The following is a 15,379-nucleotide window of genomic DNA, read 5'->3' as shown; positions in this document are numbered from 1 at the left end:
TTAAGGCAAACGTTGCAATTACAAAATAGATATTACACTGATCAAACATGAACAAAAATCAATGTTAAGAGTAAAAGGTAACATATATAGTTTTCGGAAAGTTCACCAATTTTCAGCTCTTTCTTCATAAAACGTAACCTCCAAACAAAGTCACCAATGCAAAAAAGTCTTACGGTCATCAGTTACACTTAAAATGCAGCTTTTAGACATCGTTATTGACAGGTTTTCACGAATGGAAAAGTGCGTTACTATCAAAATCACTCCTGTTCGCCTTCTAGCGATTAAATCAAGAATACAGCTATATTTCAACGTAATAACCAAATTAGAATTTAGAATTCAAGTAGAATTATAAAATCAAAATTTAAAGAAAGCAAATTATTTAACATTCAAATCATTAGTTTGTAATCACATTATTACCGTGGTATGACTTTAACCTACATAGTCTTCTCGGTTAGGCTCAGTAGCCTGTCTACCGACGACTCATATTGAATAAACACGATAATATATCTCCAATCTCTTCCTGTCTCCTTGTTGTTGCACGGTCATAAACAAAACGGTGTCGATAGCCTTCCATCTTAACAGCGACAAGGAAGAAAAATCGGCAGCTAAATGTATCAAACAACCTGATCCTTCCACTTTTGGCCCGGCCCCACATGTCATATGGTAACTCTGGAGCCATCGCTCGCGTACCGCTTATACCTTGGACCACTAAACGCGGTATCACTATTTCCAGTTTGAGTCGTTTGACTTTTAATGACTCAGACATAAGCAGACTGTACGATTAAATTTAGATATTCCTTTGTCCCAGCAACACTGCAAATGCTAGAACACGCCAATAACTCAGGCAACTGTGGTAACCGTTATTACGATTAGAAATGGAACAAAGAGTGGCAAAAAAATCTACCAGACCTGGAAATATATTTTCTGCCACCGTATATCACCTACGACTTTCGTTGGTTGACAGCCTGGTCACGGCTTAAATTATTCGGATAACAATTATATTCAATAACTTAGTTGAATAGCGACTAGTTCGTTTGAAAGATAGGTATCGAGTGCCCTTAGTGTGTTTGTAATTTGAGATTTTAGAGTTGTTTATAACCTATATTGGGTTATAGGCAGTTACAGAAAATATACATTTGACATTTCAATGACAATTTTCTGTTTACATAAAGTTCTTCTTCCATATTTTGGTGATCGAACAATATGTCTTCTTACTCTTGAAGACACAAATCTTTACACTTATTTCACTGTAATAAAGTCACACAGACCAAGAATGCGCAAGTAAAATCGGAAGAAAGAACTATTATGGGTATAAATTTGAATTAGGAGTGAGGTTTTAAGGTTATTGACTTATGTGGAAGCCGCAAGACAAGTGTAAAAAGTAATTAAAAGCAGCCTTTGTTTAACATAAGTTGCGTCTACAGTCGCAGCCAAGAGCGTACGATTCAGCTTGTAGTTGGCCAGTCAACTTGACATTTGTTCATTGATTCGATTTGTTGACTTTTCAAATCCTTTTGCCATCATTTGTACAGTTTTTTATGTAAATACAAAGTGGATTACATACGTAAGGTAATTGCGCTAACTTGAAATTGCTCCATTGTCAGCGATATGTAAATGTTTTTCAGGCTTGCTTGACGTTTTGACTGATTGTACTATGGTTTTGTGTTTGTTCGTGTTGTAACTTTATCGCTTGGTCTTACTGATTCTCCGTTAGGTGGAGATATATCCTTCTTCGAGTTGTTAGAATCTTCCCATGACGTATCGTCGTCATCTATTTTTATAAAAAATCGTTTCTTGTCAAATCCTGTTACCCATGCTGTCATGTTAAGTTGTTTCAATAAGTCACAGTAGCTCAACAAATACACCAAGTATAAAGTAGTTCGTTTTTCTGTTCTAATGACGATTTGCCGACCCAGATTATTCGAGAACAAATCATATCGAGTTTGATATGTCGTAGGACTGACGAAGCACAAGTGTCACGGACTTTGTTCCCACATGTTGTTACTTATCATCGTATTTTCGTTTGAAGCGAGCGTTTTTACCAATCAGCACCGTGTACGCTTTTGTTGAACTATTTTAATCACGTGTTTTGGCACCCTGGTTGTATATAAAGCTTGTGCGATTTTAGGAGAGGTGAGTTTGAGTCGGCGTCTGACTGAGACCAATAAAATGTGGCTTTTCGAGGATCGTCGGTTTGGTTTATTAGCGTGATGACGCTACTCAGTTTCACAGTGGAAAGTGACTCACAGTTATTGGTGTCGCGGTTCACCGTAAGCGTGAAATTAAAACCTGGCTAACTGAGCGAGAAAATAATCGTTACAATTGGCGAGCGCGCCAGGATTTCACAACCGCCAACAGGGTTAGCAGTCGTGTGAATGTTATGGATCCGATCTTCTTCCTTCCACGGCCGTTCTATAAAGCGGGAGACGACTTACGACGATTTCTGTATTTGTTCCACTCCTATTGTCGTCTAACCAAGCTTTCCGACGAAGCGAAGAAACCGTTTTTCTTGGCTTCGATTCAAGAAATGTTTCTCCAAAGGTTAAGTTACTTACCTGTTGCCGAGATGTCTTTAGTAGACGTTGTTTATCAATTCGAGTTGATTGTCGACTATCGAGAAGCTCTGTACAGGATGCGGAAATCTTTCTTTAACAGACGACAACTACAAGACGAGTCTGCATGTGACTATGTAAAGACAGTAAACACTCTGGGTAGAAGGGCCTACCCAGCAAACGAACGTCTTCGAAAAGATTTAATGTTCCTGTGCGTGATGAAGGGCTTAAGGGATCCACAAATGGTTATGTCTCTCCCAGAAACCGTCTTCGAAGAGAAAGATTTTGACTATCTTTATAGCTTCATCACTAGCCCCCAGAAAGCTGTAGAAGCTGAAGAAGTTTTATTGCTGGGGGTGGGCCAGGAAGATGACAGCGGTACCGATGGAGAGTGCAGTCGCACAGATGTTTCCGATGCTGGACAGAATGAAGCCGATGAGAGCTTGCCTACTGCAGTTCTCAACAATCAAGCGACCGACCTGTCGGAAGGGGCCCTCAAAAAGTCAACGTCGACGCCTGTTACAAATGAAGCGCATACATATTCCGCTTTACTAGTGTTTTGGGGAGCACGAACACGTGTTAGAGTTCTCGGATTTTTGGGTAATAGAGCACTTTTTGTCGTTTTTATGTTTTTAGCTTGCATCGTACACACAAGTCACCGTGATTTAATTCACATACCTTGGGACAGGAGAAAAGTTTCGCCCGGGTGGTCTCAAATGTAGGATGGGGGGTGTGTCACGGACTTTGTTCCCACATGTTGTTACTTATCATCGTATTTTCGTTTGAAGCGAGCGTTTTTACCAATCAGCACCGTGTACGCTTTTGTTGAACTATTTTAATCACGTGTTTTGGCACCCTGGTTGTATATAAAGCTTGTGCGATTTTAGGAGAGGTGAGTTTGAGTCGGCGTCTGACTGAGACCAATAAAATGTGGCTTTTCGAGGATCGTCGGTTTGGTTTATTAGCGTGATAACGCTACTCAGTTTCACAGTGGAAAGTGACTCACAGTTATTGGTGTCGCGGTTCACCGTAAGCGTGAAATTAAAACCTGGCTAACTGAGCGAGAAAATAATCGTTACACAAGTGTTTTCAAAAACTTACCAAGACTGTCATAGCTAGATGAAGAAGAGAATCTACGTCGACCACCTAATATCCAGCCTAAAAGAAATATTTTTTTTCGTACTTTTTAAAGTATAATATAAAACTGAAAGTAGCCTAAATAATCTTGCTTTATAGTAAACGAACACACACATTTCATTTCATAATTTCATAACATCTTACTTCTCTTAACTTAATATAGGCAATATAATAGAAATTGATTTAATTAAAAACTATAGGTACTGAACAAAAAATTTTTAATAATTGTTTTTAATTTATGGGATTACCTCCGAAATATTTATCGTCTTCTGCCGACCTTAACGGGTTGGTTGTCGGGGGCGGTAAATCAGTTTTTTTCAGGCCTGCTTTGGCAATTCCCAAATCTATAATCGTGTATAATCGTGTTTTAATCATGAAATAATCGTACCAAGATACTGTACTAGGTAGCAAATAAAGGGATGGGCCGATACGAACCCAAACCCGAATAGATTCGCCGAATATCGTCTTGGTGGAAGATTCGGGTGAACACGAATAGTAACAATGGCGAAACCGAATACAATATTACGTATAAATTAACTGACTCTGAGAGAAAGTGATGATTTAGTTTCCCGGCGAAGCTAAAATAGAGTCAGCAGTACTTACAATGAAAGTCATTTTCCTAACGATTTTGCTTTTTCAATCGTTTTTTAAACGTTATTTTTTTGAAACAAAGCGATTTGTTTAACGATTACATCATGTTACAAAAAAGACTTGACAACTTTTGAATAAAATTTTATTGTTTGGTTCTAATACGAATATATTCGGGATTCGTTCAAGTCGACCTTCATGATATTCGGGTTCGCACGAACCCGAATAACCTTCCTCGCGAATAATCCCGAACCCGAATAATCTACATCCTTAGTAACAAACAATATCAATGTGCTAGTAAATTTACCTCTTACAAATTGTCCATTGCCAGCAGTTACCGGTTCGGATTTCTTTGAGTCACTTCCTGCAAATAAAAATATTTACTGTCGATTTGTTTACGCCACGAAAGCCCGTAACCATTATTAGGATGTTGACCTGTCAATTAAAACTCTAAGCATTGTTAAACGAGTCAATACTTAAAATCTTTTTTATTGATAAAATGAATTTAATGAAGCCGCATGCTCGTTTAGATTTTCATAAATCAAATTATGTCAGCCATTATTTACATTGCTATGTCTTGTTACATATATACAGTTTTTTCAATTTGTAGTATTTTCGTTTCCTATACGCATTCAGGCTAAAAGTTTCTATGGAAACGTTTTGAAGTTTTTTCATCACCTAAATGATTTTGCGTTTCAGAGGTGGTGTTTCCTGAGGTGTCTTGTTTGCTTGAATTGTCAAACATTTTCTGAACGTTATTCCTGTTCCTGAACAAAAAGCGTGTGAGCCCAGCAAGGCGTAAAATGTTCCCTTGTATATTGCTGGTTTATGCTTTTGTTTCAAATCAGCAAAATAATTTATTTATAACGAAAGCGAAAATAGCGAAAATAACGATCGCTCATATCTTGATGTTCTTGATGTTTATCTTTTCATCTATCTGACGTTATTTACTTTTGACTGAGCGAAACAAAAGACGCCGTCAATGGCAAACACTTTAACTGCTAGTAAATTTCTCTACATTAAATCGTTTAAAGTAAAGTAACGGTCAGAATACAATATTTTCTTTTCATATTTTTAATCTTGTTAATGTTCACTGTAGCCCAGACGCTTTCGAGAAATATATGGGTTACACTGAACCACTATTAAGTTAGCTTGTTCGCGAAACTTCATTACAACAGGTTTCGTTTACATGAAATAGGCTATACCTGGCTTTCCTCGCTTTGTATAACGACCATGAAGCTGTACATAACTTATTCATACCTTGCATATCGATGCAAACGTTTGCCGTAATGTAAACAAATCACGACACGACGACACGATGAAATCACGACAATCACAGTGACTAAATGCCCAAGATAATTCACCCACAGGAAATAGACAGTGGCGCTTCCTTTAATTGTTTACTACCAAAGTGTTTTCCAGATTGCGCCATGTCCTTAAATGAAAGGATACTAAAGGCTTGATTCACGGCTAAGGAGACGTCTAACACTTACTTAACAAGTAAGATCTCTTTGATTTTGTTGGACTACGTAGGGTTTTTATTTAGATATTCATGTATTTATTATTGAACTATTTCTGAGAAACCAGAACTTCGTTTGTTAAATTTTTTAAACACCAACTCAACTCGAACCAATAAAGATGAAAAGTGAAAGTAGTAAGATTTCGAACACAAGTTAAGCCTTTGTAAGGCAGCGTAATTATAACTAGAACTGTATTAAACGTTTTATATATTTTGTTCATGCAGGAAAGTGATGATTATGCTTCTTGGAAAACTTTCTCAGCAGTTTCGAAAGATGTCTTCAAAGATGCTTCCATGCCATCTGCAAACTTTTCAACTTCCTCGATAGCTCTTTTTGCAAGATCGAGCGCTTCACGCACTCTCGCTAGCTTTGATTGTAATTCGTCTGTTCCATCAGGTTGGATGTTGATGCTTTCAAGGTAGTCTACAAATGAAAATAATATTTATATAGTGCCTTTTACCCATCCATTCAGAAGGCGAAAGAGGGAATATCTTCTAAATTGAGGAAAAAGTTCCCCAAGCTTGCGGCTTTCAAAATGTAGAACCGAGGTAGAGTAAGATAAAAAGATTTATCTACATTATACCAACATTGTTTGCTATCTAGATAAGTGTGTTGGTTTTCGGTGAGGGAAGTAATTCAATTTTGTTAAAAATATTTAGTTTATACCGGCTAAATCAGATGAACTGCTGCTGGTGCTGGTATTCCCTGTGCTGTCGAGCTCCACATTTTCTTCTTCGCTATTGACAACTTGCTCGTCTTTTACTTTTTGCAATGCCTACATAGTTGTGTATTATTCGCTATAAATCAATTATTTACTGTTTACAGTATTTGAAATAACTTGTTTTACATGCTACATAGTACTACTATACATAGCTATAATATATAGCATTACTATATTTTTTATTATTTACTTTACATTGCGCAGCAATATACTTTTTACACGATCATTACAAGAAGAAATAATTTCTATTGAAACTGAAACCATAAATAAAAGTAGCAAAGAAAATGTTTTACTTACAATCCATTGACAAAACTTCAAATCAACTTGAAATACGCAAGAAAACAACAAGAATTTACCGTAATGACGTGATTTTCCAATAAGCGAATCCGGGGCAGTGAGTCGATTTCATCTGCGCTGACAATAATGCTTTCCTGACATCGTGGACATCTGTGTAGTTACCGTAGATTAAACGAAAAACTTTTTCATAAAAGGCCTACTCATATCTACATTCGGAAAATTTAAGCTACTGTTCATCAAAATTTTTAATTTCAATTCTTCTCGCAATTGCTAATTGTTTCTTGGTTTAAAACAAACTTGTTTTAGCACTTGCCCAACATTATAAGCAGCCGGCATATTCTTTTACTTACTTGGGTTCATTACTGTTTGATTCGAGAAATTCTTCTAAGCAACTTCTGCAGACGTGATGGTCGCAATAAAGTAGAAGAATAGGGGGATTGAGAATATTTGAACACAGCGCACACGCCAAATCTTCTTGTTCGCCGAAAACCATTCTAAGTTCTACACGTAGACCTAAATATTGCTCCCCACAACTTTTATAACTAAATTGTTAAATTTTTTTAACTGATTTTTTTATCCTTCTGCAAGGTTACAAATCAAGAAATGAACGTTTTTCTCTTCGAATGCTCTTCCCCCCCCCCCTCCCCGTATACTACTGAGATTAAAGATGCGTTTGAAAAAACGTTGCGTTAGAAAATTAATGCAATTCAAGTTTATAGAAATCTAATAAATCTCTGTTCGTAAATGCTGGAATGTAGTTTGCGGATTTTTATATGCGGAAACGTGCAGTAGGCTATTCCAATTAATGCGATTGGATGACAAAAGATAAATAAAACATCCGTCACGTTTTTCTACTGTTTCATCTGAAAGAGAATGGTATTGGCGTAAAAGATGTAAACACAAAAGAATATAATAGCAATAACAATTAATAGAAAACCAAAAACATCAAGAGATGTCTTCATTAAGGCGAATATTTTGCTTAAGGCGGCATTGTTATAAAATTATTTTGTCATTATTTTGTCCAATGCGTTCCCGTTCTCACTAAGTATAGGAGTTTGTATTTACTGTAGTTTTTCTGTAGTACTATAGCAAAAGCAGCTTATACAATCGTTTTCAATATTTTCCTTGTGTTTTACACTTAATCCTTTATCTGCATCAACATAATGTATCATTGTATCCTACATTATTGTAGAGCCGCATAACCTCGTAAGAAAGCAGCTCTTTGCGAACTCTCTAAAACAATCCTCGGTTTTCCTCCACAAGCCATTTTGGATTAAAAAATACCTTCCCTTGATGTGGCCAGAGCAGTGATGCACATGTATCAACTGCTTCTTTATCGACTCGATGGTATGTTACGGTTGTGCATGTTACTTTTATGTTATTGCTTTTGCAATTCTTTCCTGGGGTATTTTGGTGGTTTGAGCACCCCATCATAGTTGGGGCCTCCCAATTGGAAGAAAGGTTTTAACATTTAGACGGCTACAAATTTCCATTTACCTATAGTAACGTTAACTGTGTATTCTTCTTAAAAGTCTAATTCTAAAGCCTGTATCGGTTAGCGCCCTCATTCGATTACTATCAAACAAGTGTGACAAGACTAGGTTCTCAGTGGTGATAACTCACCATATATTCCTGATTCGTTTCAAGGCTAGTCAGACGCTACTTGTGAGTTTTATTTTATTTTTATCTCGAGATGCACAAGCGGTTTTGAAGCCAAATAGTTTCACAAGTGATAACTTACGTATAAACCAACAAGGTATATTCCATTTCTTAAAGTAAACACATTTACGAACCAAAATATATCTTTGACAATAAAAAACGAGTGAAAGAAAATTGCTATGCGATAACCTTCTACTTAAAAGTATTTCAGCTTTCTCAGCCTTTTTGATTTAAGTCTCAAGAGAAGCTTTCATTTCCAAGGCAAGCTTCTGAACATCTTCCGCAGCATTTTTTGCTCGTTCTCCCGCGTCGTATATTCTTGTCAACATTTCTAGACTTAAAGCTCTTCTGCTGAGTCCAGATCTGATTCGACTATCAGCAGGTACTACATAAATCAAGACACAAAATAAAAGTGGAATAGTTTTTAACTTGGTGTTGGTAGACTTCGTTTATGTATATTTTATTAAATGTATCTTAATGTAGAGAAACTACTGATGCCAACTGAATTGAAATATGTTAAAGATGGCTGCAGGAAACTTAACGTTTGCAAAAAAGTGAATTGGATTATTTAGGTGCAGTACTCAGTTGTTTTAATCTAACTTCACTTCATCCCCACAACTACAGCACAGCAGTCATGATCTCGCACGAGAAGGGATGAAATTTGTAATACCATCATTGAACGGACTATTTGAAAATTTATGAAGTATATAAGATTTTTACAAGTATGTGTAAGGTTATTAGCGTCTGGTTCCAGATACAAGATCTAAATAAAAGTAATTGAGATTAGGCGTCGAGTTTTAATTGTTCATTACCGTTTAAACTTTAAGCTTTAAAGTTGAAGTGTTCGTCAGAACACAAACTGCTAATTTAAACTTGCAAAAATGGACCGACTGCAAATCATCGATATCATGTCTTCACATCAAAAAGAACTTGTCTTAGTATGAAGCTAGATATTTTCAAACACAATTAAACTTACGCGTACTCTCAGACAGATCGCTACTGCGGGTAGATTCTGCGACGCTATATTCCAAAGGACCAGTCAGGCACTGCAAAGGACCAGTCACGTACTGCAAATTGTAAAATTGAAGAGTATAAGAGTAGAACAGTACAATAGAAGTAGAAACTTTGTGAAAGTGATTTCTAGATGTCTGTTAAAAAACAAGCTTCAAAATCACGTTATAAGAGTAAAAATACGTTTACCTTCTCAATGTACACTTGTAAAAATCGATTGAGAGCCAACGAATCGACCCCACCTTCGCCCATATTGATACTTTCCTGGCACTTTGGACACCTGAGCAATTACCAGATTTGTAAAAAACTTTCCGTTACCTGTTTGTAAAATGGTAACCGGTTCCTTGATTACTGGATCAGTACGTAATCGTCACTATTCGCAATTAGTTTCGTCTATTAATGCATATAATACTGCAAGTACTGCACTGCACTGCACTGTACTGCATGTAAAAATTAGTAGAACCAACTTACATTTTTAATAAATATAGGTAAAGGATTTCATTTCGGTTTTGGGATATACTTTTACAAAATCTACTTATTATGCTGTGAGCTGAGGTACAAAGTAAGATCCCGCTTACTAAAGCGGCTGTGATCGCGCGATTTTATAACATAATGATAATAATAGATAACTAGAAACGACAAGCGAATTCTTTAGTTACTTTGGATCATGGGTGTTCGATTTGAGATATTCCTTTAAGCAATCCTGGCAGGCGTTGTGGAAGCAAGGAAACCGTCGGACGGTCGGTTTAAGAACTTCTAAGCATATCACGCAATTAACATCTGGTTCAGCGGTTTGTGACGAAGCCATTTGAAAAAGTGATCTGTAGCTGGTGTTCCTGCGCTTCTGGTATCACAAACTAAAAGATTTTTCACAACAAATGTCCTTCCGTAGTGTGAAGAAACGGACGAAAGGCTTAAATGCTGTTTCACCGCAAATTTCTCTGCTAACTACAGCATGATGCGTTCGAAAAAAATGCAGCAAAAAATCGACTAAAAATAATTGTAAACAAAGCAACCGGTCACTAAGGAAAGATTGTATTTTATATTTTCCCTTTTATTCTCGTGCAATAAAGCCTAAGATTCTAATTGTAAAGTTCTATCCGCCCCGTTCTTGTGTGACTATATGTGTGTTCTGCGCTTTGTAAAATGTTTTTGGTCACTTCCCTTTTAAAGGCGCCGCGTGTGCGCCTCCTCCGTTGATTAATGACGCAAATGTAATTAATCAGTTTTGTGTTTGAAGTCGACCCGAACAAGTTGCATTTTGTTACGGCTGGAGAAACCAGTATTTGAAAACCGTTTTTGGTTTGACAGTGTTTCTTCGACCGTGGAAAACATATTCCTTTTTTCAATCGGCTTGTTACAGCAAACGAAACGGTCAAATTCAGGAACGCGTGAGCGAATCGTGGTGAATGGTATTGTACGGTCCGCCTAGGGCCCTAGCCGTCGTTAACGACCGGCGGATATTACACAGTTTTTAAATAGTGCTTTTTTTCGGTTTAGAAAATTTTTTGAAAAACTACTTTGTCTTCGACTTTAATTAAACCTAATTGCCTTGTTGGCAAGCGAAAATCTTCAAGTGGTAACACTGTTCTGCAGACTCCTTACTCCAGCTGCCTTTTTAGTATTGACATGGAAATTAATGTCGTTGTTATGTTCTACTGTATTTTTTTGCATCAGTATTCGTGCTGGGGAGGCAAATGGATTCGGTGGTGTATATTGTTTCACATATTTGGCAAAAGACAGGTACTGTTGACACTGCTGCAAAGGCAGTAGAAATCCTGCCGGTGTAAATTTGTTGCTGTCACCAGTTTGGCAGTTAAATTCCAGCCTGTGTATGTTGTTTCCCCAGTTTGGCGATAGACAGGTACCGTCATTTTGACGCAGAGTTAGTTGGATTCCTGTTCACTCTGTTCACCTTGGTTCGCCCGTTTGACGGTAAATAGTTACCGTCAACACTGCCGTGGAGGCAGTTAGATTTCCGGCCTGTGTGTACATTGTTTCATCCGTTCGGCGATGGATAGGTCAAGTCAAAACTGCCGTTGAAGCAGTTGAATTCCGACCTGTGTATACATTGTTTCGTTCGTTTGGCGTTATAGAGTTGCCGTCATTTTTTCGCGAAAGTAGTTGGATTCCGGCTAATATCTACATTGTTTTTCCTGTTCGGCGATAGATAGGTACCGTCATCCCTTGCCACAAAAAAAGTTAGACTCCGGCCTGTGTATATTGTTTCTCCAGTTTTGCGATGGGTACCGTCAACCCTGCCGTTGAAGCAGTTGGATTTCCGGCCTTGTACATTGTTACGCCTGTTTGGCGATACACAGGTACCGACAACCCTGCCGTGGAAGAAGCTTAATTCGGGCCTGTGTTTGTTGTGCGACAGGTACCTTCAACCTTGTCGTAGAGGCCCGTTTACAGTGTTTCTCCTGTTTGACCGTAAGTTACGTCAACTCTGCCTTGGAGGCAGTTGAATCCGGTCTATTGTTGGCCCGCATGGCGACACTTCTCGTCAACTCTGGCGTAGGGGCAGTTAAATCCGGCTTGTGTCTATTTTTAAACCCGTTTGGCGGTAGTTGGGTGCCGTCATCTCTGCCGTGGACGCAGTTGAAATCCAGCCGGTGTATTGTCATGACCTTTGAACTCAGATATAAAATCAAAAGTAACTAAGGCTTTATTAAAACAGAATTGCTAGTCCTAAAATATAATTAGTTACGTAAGACGTGACCGTAAACTATATAACATTTATATAGATACTCACAGCATTAAGCAGCTGACAGCAGCAGAAACAGAAAACAAAGGAATGTCACCACACATATTGTTTCGCCCGTTTGGCTTCTTCGTCGTTTGAGCGTTTCTTCTTTCCACTTCCAGACTAGATTTCCGGGCATGAGGTCATCAGCCATGTGATTGTATCTTCCTCCAATCTTTTCAGACCACGCACACCATGTGGGGGCCGATGGATTGGGCAGTCATTGATGACGTAGTCTGCTGTATGCTCTGTGGCACCACACTCGCATCCGGATGGGGGAGCCAGTTCCCATTTGTGCATATCTAAGCGAAAACGTCCGACGCCGGTGCGCAGGCGGTTGAGCCTGACCCAAGCAGCTCTTGCGAGGGACATTCCTGATGGGTTTGGGTCGGCGTCGGCTATGAAGTCACAGAGTCTGGAGGTGTTGTTTTGCCACTTCGTGCTCCACATGTGGATCGTCCAGTGCGCCGCACTTAGTCCTAGGTGTTCTGCGCTACTGAGTAGCTGTTGTGCGGCTGGCACAAAGGGGTGTCTAGATTTCAGTCGCGACGCGCGCAGTTAGTTTATTGCGCAGTGACTTCAAGTGTCGACGATACGTGAGTGCCCTGTCCAAGGTCACGCCGAGGTAGGTAGGCTCGGCGCTGTAGGGCAGGTGTTCCCCATCAATACTGATGCTTATCTCACGCTGTTCTTCCTTGTTGTTAAGGTGGAAGGCCGCCGACACTGTCTTTGCCTTGCTGAGCTGCAGCTTCCATTTCTGGAGATATGCAGTTAGTGTTTGCATGTCTTGGCTAAGATACCTCTCCATCGACTGCCAGTCTCCGCCAGAATGCAGGAGTGCCAGGTCATCTGCATAGGTACACTTCCTGGGGGTGGTGGTGGGCAGGTCGTAGGTGTATATGTTGTACAGGAGGGGAACCAAGACGGAGCCCTGTGGGACGCCGTTTCTGAGTCGGCGTATTCTACTTCGTGGGCCGCTGCCGGTGGTGAGGGTGAAATTACGATTTTGTACGAGTTCCGTAATCATGTGGACCATGTGCCTGTCAGGAAGTAGACGGAGTAGCTTGCAGGTAAGACCGTTGTGCCACACGGTGTCGTAGGCAGCCGAGAGATCAACAAACACGGCGCCGGCCTTCTTCTTAGCTGAGAAGCTGTGCTCGATGTTTTGGGTCATAAGTGTGACCTGGTCTACGGTTGATCTTCCGTGTCGGAAGCCAGCTTGTTCCCGGTGGAGCTGTGGGTCTATCATCGGTTCGACTCGGGCGTAGATGAGTCTTTCGAGGATCTTGAAGGGGATGCAGAGTAGGGAGATGGGGCGGTAGCTCTTTGGATCCCCTGGAGGCTTCTTCGGCTTAGGGACTGCAACCACAAGGGTTCTTCTCCAGATTTTAGAGATACGCAGGTGGCACATGCAGCAGGAAAGGAAGTCTTTTAACCAGGACTTCAGGGCGGGCGGGAACCGTTTGGCAATATATAGTTACGGTCATTTTGCTGTGGGGGCGGTTGGATTCTGTGCACATTGTTTCAACCGTTTGGCGATAGATAGGTACCGTCATTTTGACGTGAAAGCAATTGGTTTCCGGCCTATGTACATTGTTTGTCCCATTTGGCAATAGATAGGTACCGACAAACCTGCCGTGAAACAAGTTTAATTCGGACCTGTGTTTATTGTTTCACCTGTTTGACCATAATTTACGTCAACTCTACCTTGGAGGTAGTTGAATCCGGTCTATTGTTCGCCCGCATGGCGACACTTCCCGTCACTTCCCGGGTTAGTTGGAATCTGGCCTCTGTATATAGTTTTGTCTTTTGGCGATGGAAAGTTACTGTCTTTTTGCCATTGAGGCTGTTGGATTTCCGGCTTGTGAATATAGCTTCGTTTGTTGGGCGATAAAATGTATCGTCGCCCCTGCCGTAGAGGCAGTTTCACTACGTTCTCATCTTTAATGAGCATCTCCAAAAAATTTACACTCGAGCCGAATTTTTTATGGTTAAACGGATGGTTCTCCGGAGTTTATTGCCCGAAGTTACTGAGGTATATGAGCAGCTGTCTTACCTCTTTACCCTTTGGAAAAAGCTGATTGCACTTAAGAAGATTGCTTAAAGGGCCACAGAGTGAGAGCAAGTACAGCACTTACAGAGCAAGTAAACTCTTGGTTCGAATCACTCAACGAACGTATGGATGGCACGACGTCTGCTTGCCTTTCACACTGTACACAACTCAGCGCGACTACCAGTATTACCTCCAGCAAGCAACACAAGAAACTTCTTAGCTACTTCAGCTCGATGAAGCCAAGTGAAAGGTTGAAGCCTCTGACATCGCCGTCAGCTCTCGCGTGCGAAGCATTGTCCGAGATCCAGCTGAAAGATTTAGAATTTCCATGCATTTCTAGGCAAATCTCTACCACTGGCAGGGACATTATCTATGCGTCAGCTCTAGATTAGTCTTTTGAAGCTTACGAATGCGGCCAGCTAGTTCAGAGCTCCGGCTTCGCTTTCCCACAAATGTACTTCATGCGCGTTGCTATGTCAAGAATTTGCGCACCCTCACGTTATCTCGAGAAACTGCGAGAAACAACGTAAGGCAAGCCTAAGGGTGAAGCACTTAGACAACGATGGTATAAGAAAAGTGCCGTATATGCATAGAACCGTTACCACAGTATAACACGGTTGATTCCTAGATGTCATGTTGACCGTTTGCAGCAAGATGCCCGACGAGCTGCGCTACGAGTGAAAAGATCAGTGCAGAGTGAGAGGGCGGCTCAAACCCACGCCACATTCGCCGCCATTATAGAAGAGCAGAACTAAGTGATGACCTCCATATTTGGTAGAGCGATCTATAGAAAATCGTCACCACATCGTCAAGCGAGCAAAGGCCCTGGCTGTTAGTCTACCACCTCTTCGTCTTCGGCACCTTCCACGCCCAAAGTCGATGTGGAGCGCGAACCTAGTCAAAGAGGCCCCGAGTCAGGGACGTGTCCCTGTTACTGCTGCGGAGGTATACACGCACTAACCAGCTGCCGGTCGTTTAGACGATCGAATACTACGTGACGAAGAGCCCATGCTCGGGCTGGTTTGCTTCCACTGTCTTAAAACCGGCCACTAGTTCCGAGATTGTCCATTCGCGACGAAGTGTAGCGTTGAAGGC

General features: G+C 40.3%; 3 protein-coding genes across 4 annotated transcripts; all 3 read right to left on the bottom strand.

The window, feature by feature from the left end:
* Positions 1 to 13: 13 nt before the first annotated feature.
* On the bottom strand, positions 14 to 5,077 carry LOC143450022 (uncharacterized). The gene is made up of 5 exons (XM_076950408.1): positions 4,956 to 5,077; positions 4,585 to 4,641; positions 3,938 to 4,033; positions 3,654 to 3,710; positions 14 to 1,771 (listed from the first exon to the last, which is right to left on the bottom strand). The coding sequence occupies exons 1-5, from the start codon at positions 5,020 to 5,022 to the stop codon at positions 1,653 to 1,655; spliced, it is 396 nt and encodes a 131-aa protein (XP_076806523.1). The 5' UTR covers positions 5,023 to 5,077; the 3' UTR covers positions 14 to 1,652.
* Positions 5,078 to 5,864: 787 nt separating this feature from the next.
* LOC143450020 (uncharacterized) lies at positions 5,865 to 7,424 on the bottom strand. Of its 2 annotated transcripts, none has more exons than XM_076950404.1 (4): positions 7,166 to 7,424; positions 6,875 to 6,965; positions 6,464 to 6,572; positions 5,865 to 6,220 (listed from the first exon to the last, which is right to left on the bottom strand). In XM_076950404.1, the coding sequence occupies exons 1-4, from the start codon at positions 7,306 to 7,308 to the stop codon at positions 6,033 to 6,035; spliced, it is 531 nt and encodes a 176-aa protein (XP_076806519.1). In that variant the 5' UTR covers positions 7,309 to 7,424; the 3' UTR covers positions 5,865 to 6,032. The 2 variants fall into 2 exon arrangements, with proteins under 2 accessions (XP_076806519.1, XP_076806520.1); XM_076950405.1 differs by having other exon boundaries at positions 6,464 to 6,563.
* A 1,046-nt stretch (positions 7,425 to 8,470) lies between these two features.
* LOC143450001 (uncharacterized) lies at positions 8,471 to 10,462 on the bottom strand. Its single transcript, XM_076950378.1, has 4 exons — positions 10,145 to 10,462; positions 9,675 to 9,765; positions 9,451 to 9,541; positions 8,471 to 8,859 (listed from the first exon to the last, which is right to left on the bottom strand). The coding sequence occupies exons 1-4, from the start codon at positions 10,291 to 10,293 to the stop codon at positions 8,705 to 8,707; spliced, it is 486 nt and encodes a 161-aa protein (XP_076806493.1). The 5' UTR covers positions 10,294 to 10,462; the 3' UTR covers positions 8,471 to 8,704.
* Positions 10,463 to 15,379: the final 4,917 nt, after the last annotated feature.

This window comes from Clavelina lepadiformis, chromosome 3 (genome assembly GCF_947623445.1).
Source record: "Clavelina lepadiformis chromosome 3, kaClaLepa1.1, whole genome shotgun sequence".
NCBI classification, from domain to species: Eukaryota; Metazoa; Chordata; class Ascidiacea; order Aplousobranchia; family Clavelinidae; genus Clavelina; species Clavelina lepadiformis.
The sequence above is the reverse complement of the archived record's forward strand: the minus strand, read 5'-3'. Positions and strand labels throughout refer to the sequence as shown.